The sequence below is a fragment of the Equus quagga genome, chromosome 16, assembly GCF_021613505.1.
Source record: "Equus quagga isolate Etosha38 chromosome 16, UCLA_HA_Equagga_1.0, whole genome shotgun sequence".
Lineage (NCBI taxonomy): Eukaryota > Metazoa > Chordata > Mammalia > Perissodactyla > Equidae > Equus > Equus quagga.
In genome coordinates, this window is record NC_060282.1 from 35876808 (window position 1) to 35895029 (window position 18222).

General features: G+C 36.6%; 1 protein-coding gene and 1 long non-coding RNA gene across 5 annotated transcripts in view; one reads left to right on the forward strand and one right to left on the reverse strand.

Annotated features, from left to right (window-relative positions):
* Positions 1-18222, forward strand: part of UBR5 (ubiquitin protein ligase E3 component n-recognin 5) — a 122440-nt gene that overhangs the window by 89807 nt on the left and 14411 nt on the right. For all 4 annotated transcript variants that reach the window (XM_046642374.1, XM_046642377.1, XM_046642375.1 and 1 more), the window contains exons 33-48: positions 108-268; positions 387-626; positions 4396-4519; positions 5116-5227; positions 6329-6460; positions 6653-6910; positions 7467-7735; positions 7908-8119; positions 9326-9556; positions 10061-10134; positions 11358-11530; positions 11626-11739; positions 12716-12936; positions 14301-14421; positions 14506-14604; positions 17139-17382. In XM_046642374.1, the coding sequence (XP_046498330.1) occupies positions 108-268; positions 387-626; positions 4396-4519; positions 5116-5227; positions 6329-6460; positions 6653-6910; positions 7467-7735; positions 7908-8119; positions 9326-9556; positions 10061-10134; positions 11358-11530; positions 11626-11739; positions 12716-12936; positions 14301-14421; positions 14506-14604; positions 17139-17382 (2785 nt within the window). The remainder of the gene's footprint in view (positions 1-107; positions 269-386; positions 627-4395; positions 4520-5115; positions 5228-6328; positions 6461-6652; positions 6911-7466; positions 7736-7907; positions 8120-9325; positions 9557-10060; positions 10135-11357; positions 11531-11625; positions 11740-12715; positions 12937-14300; positions 14422-14505; positions 14605-17138; positions 17383-18222) is intronic.
* The window catches only part of LOC124228101 (uncharacterized), a 40770-nt gene continuing 32917 nt past the window's right edge, over positions 10370-18222 (reverse strand). Inside the window, exon 4 of the long non-coding RNA XR_006885633.1 lies at positions 10370-11035. This is a non-coding gene — a long non-coding RNA (uncharacterized LOC124228101). The remainder of the gene's footprint in view (positions 11036-18222) is intronic.

The window sequence follows — 18222 nt, forward strand, 5'->3', positions numbered from 1 at the left end:
TATGAAATGTTAGTACTGAATAAAATGTTAGAAGTTTTTACTTTATGAATGTGTAAACATTTTATGACACGTCTCCATGTTAATAGAGTGATTACAATTTTTTAAAGCTTCTAGATACTCTACTAGGTACCCTAGTGAAAGAACTCCAAAACAAATATACACCTGGACGTAGAGAAGAAGCTATTGCTGTGACAATGAGGTTTTTGCGTTCAGTAGCAAGAGTTTTTGTCATTCTTAGTGTGGAAATGGCTTCATCCAAAAAGAAAAAGTAAGACATCCTTTTTGATTTTGGCTTTTATATCATTTTGCACACATTTCTTGTGTTAACGATATGATATATGAGAGAGGATTCATAAAAGATTCCTATATTTTCCTTTTTGCTCTAGCAACTTTATTCCACAGCCAATTGGAAAATGCAAGCGTGTATTCCAAGCGCTGCTACCTTATGCTGTGGAAGAACTGTGCAACGTAGCTGAGTCGCTGATTGTTCCTGTCAGGATGGGGATTGCTCGCCCAACTGCACCCTTTACTCTGGCTAGCACTAGCATAGATGCCATGCAAGGCAGTGAAGAATTATTTTCAGTGGAGCCCCTGCCACCACGACCATCATCTGATCAGTCTAGCAGGTAAATTTCTATGTGGTAACAGATTGTGATTAATTCTTCCTCTGGAAATGTCATGTTTGGCTTACTAAAACCTTTGCTTAAATACTCCAATAGTATACATGTTCATTTGTGTGACAAATGGTGAAGATTTTACTTTGGAATATGTGAAAGCACGTTAAAAATTATCTATGTCTACATACCTAAGATAATATACATATTATGAGTGTTGTTTTTGGTTTGGAAAGGCACTATTTTTATTATGCCAATAAAGTAATCTGGTAAGAATGTTTATTTTAGGCTTCTGTAGACATCATTAATTTTTGTTTTTTCTTACCTTTAAATGTAGCCTGCTGTAAGACCAAGCTGAGAAATGAAAAGACCATTTAACTTTCTCTGTCCAAAGGCTTGGGCTAGTGGGGCAGCTTGTTACTGTGTAATCTAAATAGCCGGAATGCTGGGATTTTTTAATATTCTCTACAGCAACCTTATCTGAGATAAGGCTAGAATAACTCAATAATAAAAAGTTTCTAGTGATAAGATTATTCTTAAATCTCATTCATCTTTTCCATTTGTTTGATAGTTTCCTTAACTAGACTGTAAGTTTGTTGAGTCAGAATGTTTAGAAACTGACACGTTCTGGTGTCTTTCAGCACAGTGCTTCTTGAACTTTAATATGCATGCAAATCACTTGGGGATCTTATTAAAATGGGGAGACTGATTCTGGACGTCTGGGTGGGGCTTGAGATTTCTGTATTTCTTATAAACTCTCACTGCCGATGCTGCTGATTTAAGGGCCACATTTTTGAGTTGTAAGGCTCTAGCAAATATTTATTTTATTTGGTTTTCTCTAGTCTGATTTTGTTACTGTGTGTACGTGTAATAATGTTTTAATAAGGATCTTTAGGTACCTAAAGCCCCCTCTTCCTCTTTTCTGGAAACATCTGTGTGTTAAGGATGGCCTGCTGTAGTGTTTGGGACACTTCATGCCTGGGTTTCATCTGGGTTGGTGTTGAGTATCTGCTCTCTCGCTGTTCTCCTTACTACTCTATATGCCAGTCTGTGTGTCCTAACTTTTCCGTTATTCTCAGGTCTCCTAAGATGTCCTGGAATCTAAATCCAGATTTGTCTGTCAAAGCTCTCATATGGTAGCCTTGTCACTGATACACTTCCAGGATTTGCTGAAAACTTGTAAATCAAGCTGCATATGTATAAGGCTTGCCAAATATATCCAGTATATCCAGTGTTTCTACCAGCAAAATCTGCTTGGGCTCCATATGATGTTCCTGATCCTGTGAGAAAACCCCCTAATTACTTAAGTGGTATTACCTTATGAATTCTTTGTACCCTTTCCTTGGTTTTGTTCCAGAACATAAAATTTTTTTTTATCCATTGAGCAGATTTTGGGATTATATCATCTCATCTCTGAACAGTGCCCATGAACCTGTTCCTGCTTAGTCTCAGGTTTTTGTGTTACCTTGCCCTGCTTCATAGTCTTTTTAGTTGTGCACTCTTAAGCTCCATTCCTCTTGGTTGATTCTTGGGCCAATCTCTCATGTCTTCCCAGAAGGAGATCTCATTTGATAATCAAGAGATAATAGTGCCAATGTTTTCTACAACTGTTGATATAATATAGAAGTCTTTCATTGTAATAGAGTACAGTCACTTCTTCTCATAAGGGTGTATTTTGACCAGTGTTCCAAGCATGTCTTAAATAAAAAGTATCCACTGACTAGTCCCTGGGATTTCCCTTGTGTTGGATGGTAGATGGTGTATATCACTCCATTGAGTGTAAAGTCTTGAGTTTCGTAGTTTTGCTGATTCTGTTGCTTCCCTCCACCTCTTTAAAACTCTTATGTCCTTACTAACTAATCTTTTTATACTCTATCTCCATGCCTCATATAACAACCGTTACTGAAATTTTAGTATGAACTAGAAACTTCCTAAGCATTGTAGATGCGTTACTTCTTTTAATCTTCCCAGTAACTCATAGATACCCACTATCATCCTAATTTTAAAAGTGAAGAAACTGAGGCTCAGAAAGGTTAGTAACTTGTCCTAGGTCACACAGCTATTAAAGTTTAGAGATATTTAGAGATAGTTCTAGACAGATATTTTCCTTTTTCCTGTACTCCTGAATATTAGATGCAGAGTAGAGAGAGAAATTGCTGCTTGGTGCTTATTGTTAGTGTTGAGGCATTGGGTTAATCAGCATGGAAGCCCACCCTGCCTCATAGTGCAAATTGCAGTCCCAAACTCTGAAGAGATGTTTTTCCTGTCTCCCCAGACTGTCTCCTGTGAGATCTGTGGTTCCTTGAAACTCTTCTAGCCTAAGACACATCAGCAGATGCCTTTGGTGTAAATGGTGGCACCATTACTCTCAAGCTGATTCAGTGTGATTGTTTCCCTTTATCACCAGGATTCTGGTGCTTTGTTTTTGCTTTAATATTTTATCTAGCATATTTAGGCGTTCCATGCCAGGAAGGATTTCTCTGCACAGTCTGGCAAATTGCCAGAAATAAGTCCACAGATTTCAGGACTCTGGTGCTTCATCGTGCCGGGAAGTCTAGTGGGAAAAACGCTGAATTGTGGTGTGAAAAAAACTGAAGTTCCATTTCTCAATGGGGAGTTATATTTTGTTTATTGGCAGTGTCATACGTACTAAGCACATAACTTCTTAAAGTAGCTACTTTGGATGTTTGTTCCAGGTTTTTTTTTTTTTTTTTTTTAACTCATTAATTGTGGCTTCACACAATGTTGACTTTTGTTTTTAATATTGAAAAACAAAAATGTTTGACATCTTAGTGATTGGAAATAACCTTTTCATCTCTTCGCATTTTCTTTGAGCCTCTCTCTTCACATGCTTTGTAATTCACTGTCTGAATTACCAGTTACTTAGTTAAATTTCTAGTATTAAACAGCATATTGAGACTGCTTGTCTGTTTATTTGAAGTCAGCCTGGTTTGATTCTTGTTTCTCAGAGCAGCTGAGGTGAGGAAAGAACAGTATCAGTGTAAACACTTACAGGTCCTTTAACTGTAGTCTCTTTTAGACTGTGTTTCTCAATCTGTAAATAAAGGATAATAGTTAGGTCACAGGGTTATTTATTTAGCACCATCTTCTTATCTCAGACCTGCATTTTAAGCTGCATTCTCTGGATTCTCCCCTTCTGTCCAAGGGGAGGCATCTGTCTTTTCTTGGCTGTTTCCAAGTCAGATTTTTAGGGAAGTGAAACTATTTTGTGACCCCACCTTTCATTATGATTCTATTTTAAAATCATACTTATGAACTGATGTTTTTTCCCCCACACACATCAGCAAGTCATTGGTTAATAAGCTGATGCAAAGTAGGTCATGTTAGGTCTCTTAAAGAGTAGATCACTTGTCTTAAGCATACTTGTTAATGGATGAATGCTGCTCTGGGAGCCTTTGGAAATTGAAAACTGCTAGTGTTACAAGCAATAGAAAAGGAAAAATCTTCCCTATGGAATATATTTCAGTGGGAGAGACTCATAAAAGTATGTGCACTAATGCCGATTTGAAATGACCTACTAAAAAGTAAAAACAATTCTGAGATATTTGTTAAATCTCTATGGTAAAATAATTTCTTTGGGGTTCATATTTTCTGATATACTATAGATGAATTGTTGTTGGATTCCAGGAATTTTTAGGTCAGATTTAAAATAGCATCCTAGCAAGTGAATCACAGTGAATAACACTGAGAAACGTAAAAGTCTGTGATGTGTGTCAGAGCTGTGGCGGCAGTGCACTCATAAACTCCTGATTCCGTACAGCTCCAGTCAGTCTCAGTCATCCTACATCATCCGGAATCCACAGCAGAGGCGCATCAGCCAGTCGCAGCCTGTTCGGGGCAGAGACGAAGAACAGGATGATATTGTTTCGGCAGACGTGGAAGAGGTGGTGTTAATTGTTTTAACTGTGGTAGATGAGAGGCTTTTATTTGGGAGGGAAGGGAAAGTAGTCATTAGCTTACCACTATTAGATGTATTTGCTTCCAGCTTTTAGACTTTTGTTGTATGTTCTCATTTGTGGTTTTGCATTTTAAAAATATTTTAATGATCCTTGATTTACTGGTTAATATGAAATTGGTAACATAAACTTGTTTTTAATTAAGCGTTAATAGAAAAGATATTCTCAATGTTAAAAAGAGTTTTAGTAGTTTTGTGCAATGTATGTGAAGGGAGAGGGGATACTGCATATTTAATAGGTACATTTTATAATTGTGGAAGCTTACAAAAATACTCTCCACATAATTGTTATATTTCTAATTTTAAGGCTTTACACATAAACAGTAATCATAAGCTTTGGGATATGTTGACATGATTTTTGATAGCAAATTGTCACTAGCAAATGAAGATTTTCGAAACTGCTTAGTGTTACAATTCCCCATAGTTAGGGATCTTTATATTGTAGTTTACTAATAACTGTGAAGGAACACTGGTAGAGATACGGTTTATTATGTACTTTGTATACAAATAAGATTCTGGATTTAGGTTGAGGTGGTGGAGGGTGTGGCTGGAGAAGAGGATCATCATGATGAACAGGAAGAACATGGGGAAGAAAACGCTGAGGCAGAAGGACAACACGATGAGCATGATGAAGACGGTATGCAGGTTATTTGAGAAATTATTCAATACGAATAAATCAGGTACCTTTAAAGAGAGAGATTATATGTATGAAATAATTTATCCTCTCCTCCCTTTACCTTTTGGTTTAAGTCACTTTCTCTTTTCTTTCTTTCTTTTTTTTGGTGAGGAAGATTGTCCCTGAGCTATCATCTTTGCCATTCTTCCTCTATTTTGTATGTGGGATGCCACCATAGCATGGCTTGACGAGCGGTGTGTAGGTCTGCGCCCAGGATCTGAACCTTTGAACCCTGGGCCACTGAAGTGGAGTCTGCGAACTTACCCACTACGCCACTGGGCCAGTCCCACTGTCTCTTTTCTTAAAAGAGTTTTAGAAATTAAAATAATCATAACTACATTAGGAAACATTTGGAAATTAGAGAAAAGGATAACAAATGACCCATAATCTCATCCAGACGCTAACAGTTTGTATTGTTACTTTTAGTCTTCCCCTGTACTACCCCATTCCCATGCATGTCTTTTAGATACTGTATGTATAATCTGTATGACTTTCTTTTTTCACTTAGAATAATCATTTTGGCCTTTCTGCTACATAGTTATCATAACCATTCTTATTAGTAGTCATAGGATAGACTTTTTGGGGATCAGCTTTTTTGAGGTGTCATTGACATACAATAAACTGCACATATTTAAAATTTATAAATTTTACGTGTTTTGCCATGTACGTGTATATATATATATAACCCGTAAAAATATAGAAGATAGACACTTTTAACTTCCTTCCCCTTTCGCAATCCCAATATGTAAAATAGATGAAAATGGAGCAGTGGACCTAGCCCAGAGCTCTGCCCACTGGCTAAAGTCTTCTTCCCCAGCACTTTATACCTAAGGCTGTGCAGGACAGATTTTGAATTGCTATGTAATGGTCCACTGAATCCCATAATTTACCAAGTCATTCTTCTGTTAAGCAGGCAGTTATGCTCACTGTAGTAGTTATCACTTCTCTCTGCCCTTCCCTTCTTAGTTCCCACCATTGTTACACGCTGGCTTATTAGACACTGTCTTGATCCACAGTGAGTTTGTACTTTTTTTCTTCTTCTTCTTTAAATATATTTTCTAGGGAGTGACATGGAGCTAGACTTGCTAGCAGCAGCTGAAACTGAAAGTGACAGTGAAAGTAACCATAGCAACCAAGATAATGCTAGTGGGCGTAGAAGTGTTGTCACTGCAGCAACAGCTGGCTCAGAAGCAGGTATATTACCTTATTTTGGCAACTTCTTGCTTATACTAAGGATATGTGTGTATTCAGCACAAATTGGTTAAACTATACTCAGTATGATATGCACCAGGGTGGCTAAGCATTTTTATAACTTCATTCTTTCCCCCTATAGATTAAATATCAACAAACTTACAGTGGTTTTGGTTTTAAAAATGAAAAATATAGGTGCGAGCAGTGTTCCTGCCTTCTTTTCTGAAGATGATTCGCAATCAAATGACTCAAGTGATTCTGATAGCAGCAGTAGTCAGAGCGACGACATAGAACAGGAGACCTTTATGCTTGATGAGCCGTTAGAGAGAACCACGAATAGCTCTCATGCCAACGGTGCTGCCCAAGCTCCCCGTTCCATGCAGTGGGCTGTCCGCAACACCCAGCATCAGCGGGCAGCCAGTACAGCCCCTTCCAGCACATCCACACCAGCAGGCAAGTCTAAAAACTTGGTATTCCCAAGAGTGCCTAAAATAGATTTTTAAAATTATGCATGTTCATCCTAGAGAACAAATAGTTTCATAATAGTTCTTTTGTTTTGCTGAGTTCAAATACAAAAATTATTTATGTGTGCTTAGAGCAAGGTTCTCAGCCCCTGCACCATTGCTACTTTAGGCTGAATAATTCTTTATCTGTGATGGTGCATTGTAGGATATTGAGCAGCATCCTTGACCACTACCCACTAGATGCCAGTAGCCCCCCCCCCGTCCCCAGTTGTGACAACCAAAAATGTCTGCAAACATTGCCAGATTTCCCCCTTTTGGTGGGGAGGGGCGGTGGCAAAATCACATCTGGTTGAGAACATTATAGGAATTCTTGTTCCCTTCATCATTCCCCTCCCTAAACTAGTGTGGTTTAAGAGAAGTTTTTGCTCGGTTACTTTATTTGTTAATACAGTTGGTCTTTTAGCTTACTTAAACAGACACAGTACTAGAGAAACACAATTAGCAACTGACATTAGCTTATTGTGGTTGTCCTTTTTTCCTTATAGCAAGTTCAGCGGGTTTGATTTATATTGACCCTTCAAACTTACGCCGGAGTGGTACCATCAGCACGAGTGCTGCCGCTGCAGCAGCTGCTTTGGAAGCTAGCAATGCCAGCAGCTACTTAACATCTGCAAGCAGTTTAGCCAGGGCTTACAGCATTGTCATCAGACAAATCTCGGACTTGATGGGCCTTATTCCTAAGTATAATCACCTAGTGTACTCTCAGATTCCAGCAGCTGTGAAATTGACTTACCAAGATGCAGTCAACTTACAGGTATGAAATCACTGGAAAGTTACTCGTTCAGATATATTTTTTGGCTGTCACTTATGAGAATTGCCATATAATGGGAATTAATGTTGCAAATATTTAAATGTTTATGTAATACTTCTATATCGAATTTAAGTTTATTTGGATAGTTTTAACTATTTTAGTTTGGTCTTCATAGAACTATGTAGAAGAAAAGCTTATTCCCACTTGGAACTGGATGGTCAGTATTATGGATTCTACTGAAGCTCAATTACGTTATGGTTCTGCATTAGCATCTGCTGGCGATCCAGGACATCCAAATCATCCTCTTCATGCTTCTCAGAATTCAGCTCGAAGAGAGAGGATGACTGCACGAGAAGAGGCTAGTTTACGAACGCTTGAAGGCAGACGGTATGAAATTCTTCATGTATGCTTGTATGTTTAGACAGAGCCCTTATATCCTAGAAAGGTAGAGCTTTTTGATTGCTATTACATAAGCCCTTACTCTATTGTGAAGGAAGTATGTGCCTTGCATTACTTCTTTCTAAATTGTCGTGTAGTTGAAGCAAAATAAATTAATTATAATCCATGCTATTTTTAAAAAATTCATTTGTATTGTAGGAATCTGATACTAAATACTTATCATTTTTGAAGGAGTTGGTCTACGTCTTTACTGCATTATCCCCCAGGCCTGCCTCCCTCCCCCTTGAAAGGCACATATTCATGGAAAGACTTATTTTGACCATGATTCACTATGAATGTTCTTTGTACCCGGGAAGGGGAAAGTCTTTGTAATTACCAAGGCTGCTCTTTCGTTTCTCAAATCCAATTTCTTTTTCTGCTTCCCCCAGCCTGGTGAATCATAATTAAAGTATATTTCTTTATGTATCTGTTGTGTTCTTTTTATTCAGTTATAAAATGACCTTTGTCAAGACTAGGAATTAGCCCACATTGAACAGTAGAGCAGTTAGCAGTACCGTATAGTCAAAGTACCTGAAGTCCCAGTCCTAGGATTTGGTGTAGCTTTGGCTCAGGCTACAACCTTGCTACTTTGAGTGGATCATAAAAGGGTGAGAGACAAGGGTCTAAGAGACTGCTTAGGAAACTTAACAAGACTATGGTTGGAGTCTACAAGAGAGGTAAGAGTTACTAAAGTAGGGCAGTGGAGGCCAGGAAGGAGGAGAGACAAGCATTGAAAGGAGACTGCTTAATGGTTTCAAAGGCGTTTTGATTTTCTTCAGTCCAGTTGAGGGGTTTTCGTTGGTTAACTTTAAGCAGAGAGTATAAAGGTTGAGCATCATTGATAAACCATCATTATTATACCATCTGTTTTAACAGTCACCTCCAGGTGATTTTGATGGATACCAAAGTTTGAGAGCCATTGTCTTTAGGGAAGGAGTTCCCTCCACCATTCCAAAGGACAGTGGAATTCCTTTCCTGTACAAAAGTATCAGACTAAATCATACATAATGGTTATATTTCTAAAGCAGAGCTATAGGCTTAGTGAATTTGTATTTATGGATAGTCTCAGTTCCTAATTTTGCATATTTATGATAGTGGTAAATTTCATATTTGTGTTTTTTTGGTAAACATTTTCGTTTCTTTTTATTCCTCTAGACGTGCCACATTGCTTAGTGCCCGTCAAGGAATGATGTCTGCTCGAGGGGACTTCCTAAATTATGCTCTGTCTTTAATGCGGTCTCATAATGATGAGCATTCTGATGTTCTTCCAGTTTTGGATGTTTGCTCATTGAAGCATGTGGCATATGTTTTTCAAGCCCTTATATATTGGATTAAAGCAATGAATCAGCAGACAACACTGGATACACCTCAACTGGAACGCAAAAGGTATCCATACTTGCCATGAGGTTGGTTTAAGAAATAACTTGCTCAGTGTGGTCTCCGTTAGTACATTTTTTGGAGTAAAGAGAACAGCATTACAGAAGACAGATAGTACAGGAACATTTAATGTGGAAAGTAGGCTTGAGTCTATCTGATCTCTCTCCGTAGCTACTACTCACAAAACGGGAAACTTAAGAATCCAGTTAAGCATTATGCTTGAGATAGTTTGGCCTGATTGTTTATCATGTTTTCTATTAGAGTTTGTGTAAGCACTCATGATTTCACGGTGTGATTAGCTTTTGCTTCTGTTGAGCCTCTTTTATAATTATAGTACATTTGCCTGCTCAGTCTACCATTCCCAGAGTCTGAAACTTTTATCACAGTGTTTGAAATTGGTTAGATACTTAACTAACCTTTTCAGTATTTTTTGCTTATAGTTCCCATGACCTTTGCTCCTGTTCATAATTGTACAAATACTTCATATGAAATGACTCACTTGTCTTTTTAAAGGACACGAGAACTCTTGGAACTGGGTATTGATAATGAAGATTCAGAACATGAAAATGATGATGACACCAATCAAAGTTAGTGTACAGAAAATCTGCTAATCTACTTCAAGAAATGGCTGCCTCAGTATTTCCCCTTCAAGCTTTTTAACTTCATTATTTTCTGTCTGGGTGGGAATTTCTCTTTTCTTCTCTATGTCCCATTTCTTGCATTTTCTATCCATTTTTCCTTATACATCCTTGCATTATTTGTTTCATAAATAAGGATGAATTAAAGAAATTTTATGAACTTTTCAACAGTTGATATATTTTCAATTTTATCTTTGTATCTCTTCTTTGCATTTCTCTTAGTTTTATGTTTACCTTTCCTCTTAAGTGTATAGGTACTACAATTAAATAATGTCTTGGCAGAACTTTTGTTAATAGTGATGCAGAATAGATTTAGTCAAGAAAAAGAAATACCAATTTTAACTTCCAAATATCAAAACTTTTAACAGTTAATATAATAAAGAGAGGAAATACTCTAAACTCAAGGAATTTTAAGGTCTTCTGCAGTCTACTTGTAGTTTTCAGCTATTATTTCAGGTGGACTTTAGAAATTTTTAAAGTGAGGTCAAATAGTCCACTTGCCTTTTAAGTATTGTCAGCTGATACTTTTATTTAGCTCAGGGAACCACAGCTGACCTAACTGCTATTTTGTGAGAACCCAGCCGTAGCTCACTGCTGCTTCCACAGCACACTGTAAGCACTGTCAAAAGTTTTGTTCCATTAAGGGGAGTTAGTGCTGTTGTGTTGACTTCCTGTTGGAGTGCATGAATTGCCCAGATATTTCTCTGTTTATCTTCTTATAGAGGAAGCAGAACTTACAAGTAAGCAAATGCTTAAATTTCAGCTCCTGTCTGTCTCCTCCCTTTTGGTGTCATCAGTGAGCCAGGTCCTGAATATGGTCAGGAATGTAGCCGTATTCAGGTTTGAATCTCTAGAGAGAGAAAGAGATGGGAAACATCTGTCCAGTACAAAATGGAATACTATTTGTTACTGCTAATTTGTTTTCCAAGTTTTTACTGTTATGTTAAAATACACCAACAGAATTTACCGTTGTAACCATTTTAAACTGCTAATATTCTGAATTATCACTTAAAGATATTATCAGAATTTTGGCTTAGTAACTTGTTTTTGAGAGGCATTAAAATTTTATATAAAGAAATAATGGCAGTTTTGGATTGAGCAGGTTAAGATTCTTTTATCCTTCTCCAATAATTAATTTCTCTAAAAAACAAACATTTTCTCTTTATGTTTAGGTGCTACTTTGAATGATAAGGATGATGACTCTCTTCCTACAGAAACTGGCCAAAACCATCCGTTTTTCCGACGCTCAGACTCCATGACGTTCCTTGGGTGTATACCCCCAAATCCATTTGAAGTGCCTCTGGCTGAAGCCATCCCCTTGGCTGATCAGCCACATCTGTTGCAGGTGATTTAAATAAAATAATCTTAAGGTTTCTTTTTAACTGAATTAATTTTTTTAAAGTGTTCTTTGTAACTAGAATATTTCTGTTAAAATTCCAGCCAAATGCTAGAAAGGAGGATCTTTTTGGCCGTCCAAGTCAGGGTCTTTATTCTTCATCTGCCAGTAGTGGGAAATGCTTAATGGAGGTTACAGTGGATAGAAACTGCCTTGAGGTAAGATAGTAAAAGTCTTTGCAATATAATATTTGTGAATGAGCACTTGTCCCACCATCCAGATTTTTGGAAATGCATGAATTCAGAATATTGTATTTCCCCAAATACTGGAAGTATCAGAAATTCCTGCCTTATGACATAACCAAAGGAATTCCAGCAGTGTCAGTAGCCTGCTTTGAGACTTAACTTGCTCTGTGTCAGGTTACTTCATCTATAAAATGGCAGTTTCATTAAGTGCTTTGCCTGTTTCAGAGTTGATTGTTGTACTGCTGCTGAAAATTTAAATTTATATATATTTTTAAATACGAGCAGATATAATATTAGCTTGAAACTTTTCTTTTTGAATCTAGAATGTGAATAAATATGGTAATAATAATAATGATACCTAACATTTGTTGAATAATTCTATCTCATGGGCACTGTCTCAATCTTTATAACCATGTCGAGCAGGAAACATTATTATCCTGATTTAATGGGTAAGAAATTGAGGCTTAGAGAGATTACATAAATTTCATGGGGGGATGTCAGTTGTTATACAGCTATTTAAGTGAGAGATCCAGTTTTCAGATAAAAGTCTGATTTGAGAGCATAAAATTATACCATACTATTTCTCCAATGAAAAAGTACTAACTTGTTTAAGAGCAGGCCTAGAAGAAGTGTAGCTGAATAGAATTTTCTTTATCATCTACATGATAAAGGAGAATGCAATACTGAAAATATTGAAAATATGTAAGAGACTTAAGTAACCACAGATACTATTAAGATTTCTTTAAAAGTTCTCAGAGGCTGCTGTGGTAAATGCACTGAAATTGGTGGTCAGCCAGGGGAATCAGATAGACAAGAAATAGACCACAAGTTGAAGTGCCAGAAAGGAATTACTTAACTTCCATGTGATTTCTTTGGAGTATTAGTAAGTTGAAATGGAAATCTAGTCATTTTTTTTTAATGTTTAACTTTTAAATGTAAAAATTCTTAGGTTCTTCCAACTAAAATGTCTTATGCTGCCAATTTGAAAAATGTAATGAACATGCAAAATCGGCAGAAAAAAGAAGGGGAAGAACAGAGCCTGGTGCCAGAAGAAGCTGAGAGTTCAAAACCAGGGCCATCTGCTCATGATCTTGCTGCACAATTGAAAAGCAGTTTACTAGCAGAAATAGGACTGACTGAAAGTGAAGGGCCACCTCTTACGTCTTTCAGGTATTTGCTACGTGAAGATAGTTTTTCTGTTGCATTTCTTTGTAATAATTCTTGTAAGAATTTTTATTTAGAAATTTCATAATTTTCTTTAATTTGTGTATATAATAGAATTACATATTATTTTACTATTTTTGTATTTTCCTTATATATAATCAGATATTTAAATGTCAAATTTGAGTTTTCTGGATTTTTGTGTTTTTTGTGTGTATGTCACTATTTTGTCATTTATCCGCATTCTTATTTTCTCCTCACTTGACTGAGGAAATTCTAAGGCTATGTTTTTAATGTTTAGTACTGCGTTGAAGTATATATCCTTGTCAAATTACCAATTATAGACTTGTTACCAGCAGCTCAGCTAAGGGGAACATGTGAATAACTAGAGAGAGCTTTCTAAATTTGTGATTCTAACACTCACTTGGACTCCTTTGCCAGGTTCACACTTGGTAATTCTCTTGCAAGAGGTAGGGTCTTTGCCTTCCCAGTAAAAATTTGCTAGTATATACTGTGGCTCAGTATGGCTAATCACCCAAATGATTTGTTGAGTATCTGCTTTATGTTCTGTGATTTTGGTTATGTAATGTCAGATAATTTTTTTGCTTAGGAGTTAAGCTGCCTAAAGAAACTATATACATTTTATATACACAAAAGACAAGGAAGAATTGTGGACTGGGGTGGCCCAAGCTTCCTAGAGACAAGATGGTTGAGCTGAGATGGTTAGAATATGTAGAAGCAGATAGAAGAAGGAGAAAAGAATGAGAGGTAGGGAGACAAGTTAGAAAGCTGCTATTAGTTCTCGCTAGTGGTAAAAAAGAGGCTGACGTAGCATACTGCCTTTAAGCATGGAAAGGAAATCATAGAAAGGAAGAGAAATTCATAAAGGACTTGATCACTTTGGAGGAACAGGGGGAAGAAAAATTAAAATTTGTTTCAAATCTGTGCAATAGGGAAATAGATGGTACTACTGAAAAATCAGGAGGCAATGTCATTGTAGTGAAAAGGCCATATCCCATTTCACCATGTTGAATTTGAGCTGACTATCATTTGAACTAGAGAGGGATCTTGGAATCACCTAGATGGAGATGGATATTAGACTTTAAGGAGAAGAGGTAAAATGAAAGAGAAGGATGGGTGGCAGCCTGGGGATTTATCTTTACGTAAAGGACAGAAGAGACAATGGAGTAACAATGAGATGTTCTGCAAGGAAGGAATAGCTATAGAAAAGTTCTCCTTAGAGAAGATGTGGTTTGAAGTACTTAACACCTCAGAATGTTAAAAGACCAAGTAAATTACTATCATTGAACCAAAACCAGGAAATTTCTAGAGTTGGCTGAATTACTTCTCTCTCTCCCCTTAAATTCTTCCAGGCCCCAGTGTAGCTTCATGGGAATGGTTATTTCCCATGATATGCTGCTGGGACGTTGGCGCCTTTCTTTAGAACTGTTCGGCAGGGTATTCATGGAAGATGTTGGAGCAGAACCTGGATCTGTATGTATATGAGCGTTTTAAATTCTCTTCTGCCTGATAAGAACATACTTCAGAGAATAATTGTCATGCATTTTTTTTTTTAAGATCCTGACCGAATTGGGTGGTTTTGAGGTAAAAGAATCAAAATTCCGTAGAGAAATGGAAAAACTGAGAAACCAGCAGTCAAGAGATTTATCACTAGAGGTAAAGGTATTTCAATTTCGCTATACCATACATATGATATGCCATTTATATAAAGTTTAAAAACAAAAAATAACAATCTTGTTTAGGGATATAGACTGTGTAATTAAAAATGTAAAGAAAATAAATGGTAACCAGCAAATTTAGAGTAGCATTTATCTCTGGCAGTTGGTCTCCTAACATCCTCTAGAGTGTTTTTTTTTTTTTAAAGTATCATTATGAATACATGGATTTAAACATTTTCGATGTGCTTCATTCCACTGAAGTTATTATTCCATTGATGCTCAGATTGTCTCTTCTTTGGCTAGTGGGTGTCCTGGGTCCTTTTTGGCTCCTGAGTCCTTGTGACATGACTCCAATAGTCTTTGATAACTTTCTTACTTTTTGCTATGTCTCATCTTGTGTATTTCCTGTTGCAGACCTTAAATCAGCCATTTCTTCAAGAAGCCCTGGTTCCTTTTAGTAGGAAATTGTATTTTGAGATTATAATCTGGGCTGTAGGGTTGCTCACTGCCTATTGGCTTGGTCATTGTTTCTAGGCTCTTTTAGTGGATAGAGCTAGGAAATGTTGTTTTAAAAAGAAGAAGAAAGGGGGCCGGCCCCATGGCTGAGTGGTTGGGTTTGCGCACTCCGCTTCGGTGGCCCGGGGTTTTGCCAGTTCGGATTCTGGGCGCAGACATGGCACCTCTCATCAGGCCATGCTGAGGTGGCATCCCACTTAGCACAACCAGAGGGACCTGCAACTAGAATATACAACTGTGTACTAGGGGGCTTTGGGGAGAAGAAGGAAAAATTAAAAATAAAATCTTTAAAAAAAAAGAAGAAAAATTACATCATGAGTTCTTATTACCAATTCAAATGCAAGATTTAGGATCACAGGGTTGTTTTGTTTATTTTCACCTCTTAGTCTTTATCTCCTTTCTTCCTAACTGAATATTCAACTTTAGAACAACATTGATAAAATTACTCATTTGCTTTTATCCCACAGCATACACACAACAGTCAGAATCACATCAGCACCACCAACGAAATGATTATTGAAACTAGCTTAAGATTTATTTGCAGTTTTTTGTCCTTAGAGCATATCCAATTGGTCATGTACAAGTTACTTTGTTTGAAAGTCATTTGAAATAATTCCTCTTTATGTGGTTTTGCTACCATCTCCATATAATTAGGGCCTTTTGTTTCATTTTGATTTCAACTTTTAGGGATTGCTTTCTTTTAAATTTTGTTTTGATTCAAAATTAATGTAAAACATCTACAGTGTTGGAAGGCCAACTCTACAGAAGAAGGTATATTCAGAGAGAGCTATTTCCATTCCTCTCTTTTACCATGTCCCCCTTCCCACTTCAGGTTTTTTTTTAGTTATCCCCCCGCCACCCTTTTAAAAAAGTATGATCTTGTGTGTATTCGTTTACCCATCTCTCTCCTTGACTCCCCACCCTGAGCATGCTATACATTTAGCTTCATACTTATTTTCCCAGTTAACAGTATATCCCAGAGAGAAAGCCGTAGGTGTATATAGAGATGTTTTGCCTTCCTTTTTTATAGCTGCTTAGTCTTATTACTGCCTTTTATGGTTGTATCATAGTTTTTTTCAGCCAGATTCCTATTAATTGACATTTAGGTTTGTTTCCAGTCTTTTGCTGTTATTAATAGTGCTGTTGATGAATAGCCAGATGTTTGTTTCACTTTTTGGCTAGTGTGTCTTTGAGATGGATTCCTAGACATGGATCCTAGATATAGGCAAAGGGTATGTGCATATATGATCTAGCCAAATACTTCTGGATAATAATTGTATATTTTTGCACTTTCAACATCAATACGAGAATGCCTGATTCCCCATAGACTTGTCAGCAGTTTGTTGTCAGATTTTTGCCAATCTGATAGGTAAGAAATGGCATGTCAATATAGTTTTAATTTGCTTTTCTCTTATTAGCAAAAATTAAACATTATTTCATATATTTAAGGGTATTTCATATATTTAAGGGTAATTGAACTGTTTGGTGATATGTCTTGCCCATTTTTTTTTATCGTTAGTTTTTTAGAAGCACTTTATCTTTAGGTGATATGTACACTATTCATCAATATGTATGTTTGTCTATAATAGAATGTGCAAATGTTTTTCCCAGTTTCTTGTTTTTCTTTTACTTTGCCTGTGATGTTCTGTCACCAATGGAATATGCCATGTTTTCCTCTAGTATTTGCTATTTAAAAAAAAAAATTACACTTTTGAGCCACTTAAAATTTACCCCTGGTGTATTCTGAAATTGAATGAATTGCCATTTTCCAGTAGACCTTTTAAGAAAGTGTTAGAATTGAGTTAAATTCCATTATCCTGATTTAATGCAGGACATTCTTGCAAGCTTTAGAATGTTATTTATTTGGAATGTATCAGCTTCCGAGAACCCACATTACTTTTGTAGTTATTTAAACTGTCAGAGAAAAGCTAAAATTAGATTTTCAGATTTTACATAGAAAAATTTTAAGGTGGTTTCCAGCACTGAGTTTACTACTTTTTTGGTGTGTTATAATAGGTTGATCGGGATCGAGATCTTCTTATTCAGCAGACCATGAGGCAGCTTAACAATCACTTTGGCCGAAGATGTGCAACGACACCAATGGCTGTACACAGAGTAAAAGTCACATTTAAGGATGAGCCAGGAGAGGGCAGTGGTGTAGCACGAAGTTTTTATACAGCCATTGCACAAGCTTTTTTGTCAAATGAAAAACTGCCAAATCTAGATTGTATCCAAAATGCCAACAAAGGCACTCATACAAGTAAGTACAGATAACAAGCATCATAAAAATTCTTTCCTTGTTTGATCGAAACAATGATAATCATGGTTTTGTAAGTATTTATAGTGGGAGAACTTTAATGTACGTTTACATTTTTATACAATTTTATTCTAGGTTAATTATTTAATCTTGTTTAAAGTACTGTAATAGACAGTTTAGCAGTTTGCTCTTTTACTGACATATTTATTTTCATAACTTTGTGCTTATACTAGTAAGTTTTTCATCTCAGTTGTTACATGTTTGGAGTGTGGGAGGTTGTAAGATCTATGGTAATATAAAAATTCAATGAGCAGATTGCAGTATTGCCCCCACCCCTGTATTTAATTAGTACAGATACTTGAAAAGAAAATGCAATTCTCTAGAGCATTGCTATTCAAAGTATGATTTGCAGAGTTGCTACCGGTTCCCAAAGAGATATGGAGCCTGCAACCAAATGTAAATCAGCGATATCACTAACCTCATAGCTTAATTTAGCCAGACTTTGTTTTTTAGTAGTAAGATTTTCTATATTAATACCCTGGTGCAAGCTCTTTACCTCCTTGAGGACCAGCACTTTGGAATTAGGATTCTTACCTAATTTTCAAGATAATAGTTAGCAAATTTAAAAATCTGTGAAAATTACAAAAGCCTTAAGTAGGTGATAATTGGGGATTTATGAAAAGTAGGGGCAGAAGACTGTCAGTCTTATAGGTGGATGGATATAGTAATTGAAAGAGAGGCAGTTACTAAATTCCTGTTATTTTACCTAGGCTGTAGCTGTATCTTATTGGGGTTCTGTAAACTGCCTCCATAGAGGCTGTGAATGAGTTCTAGAAAGGACTG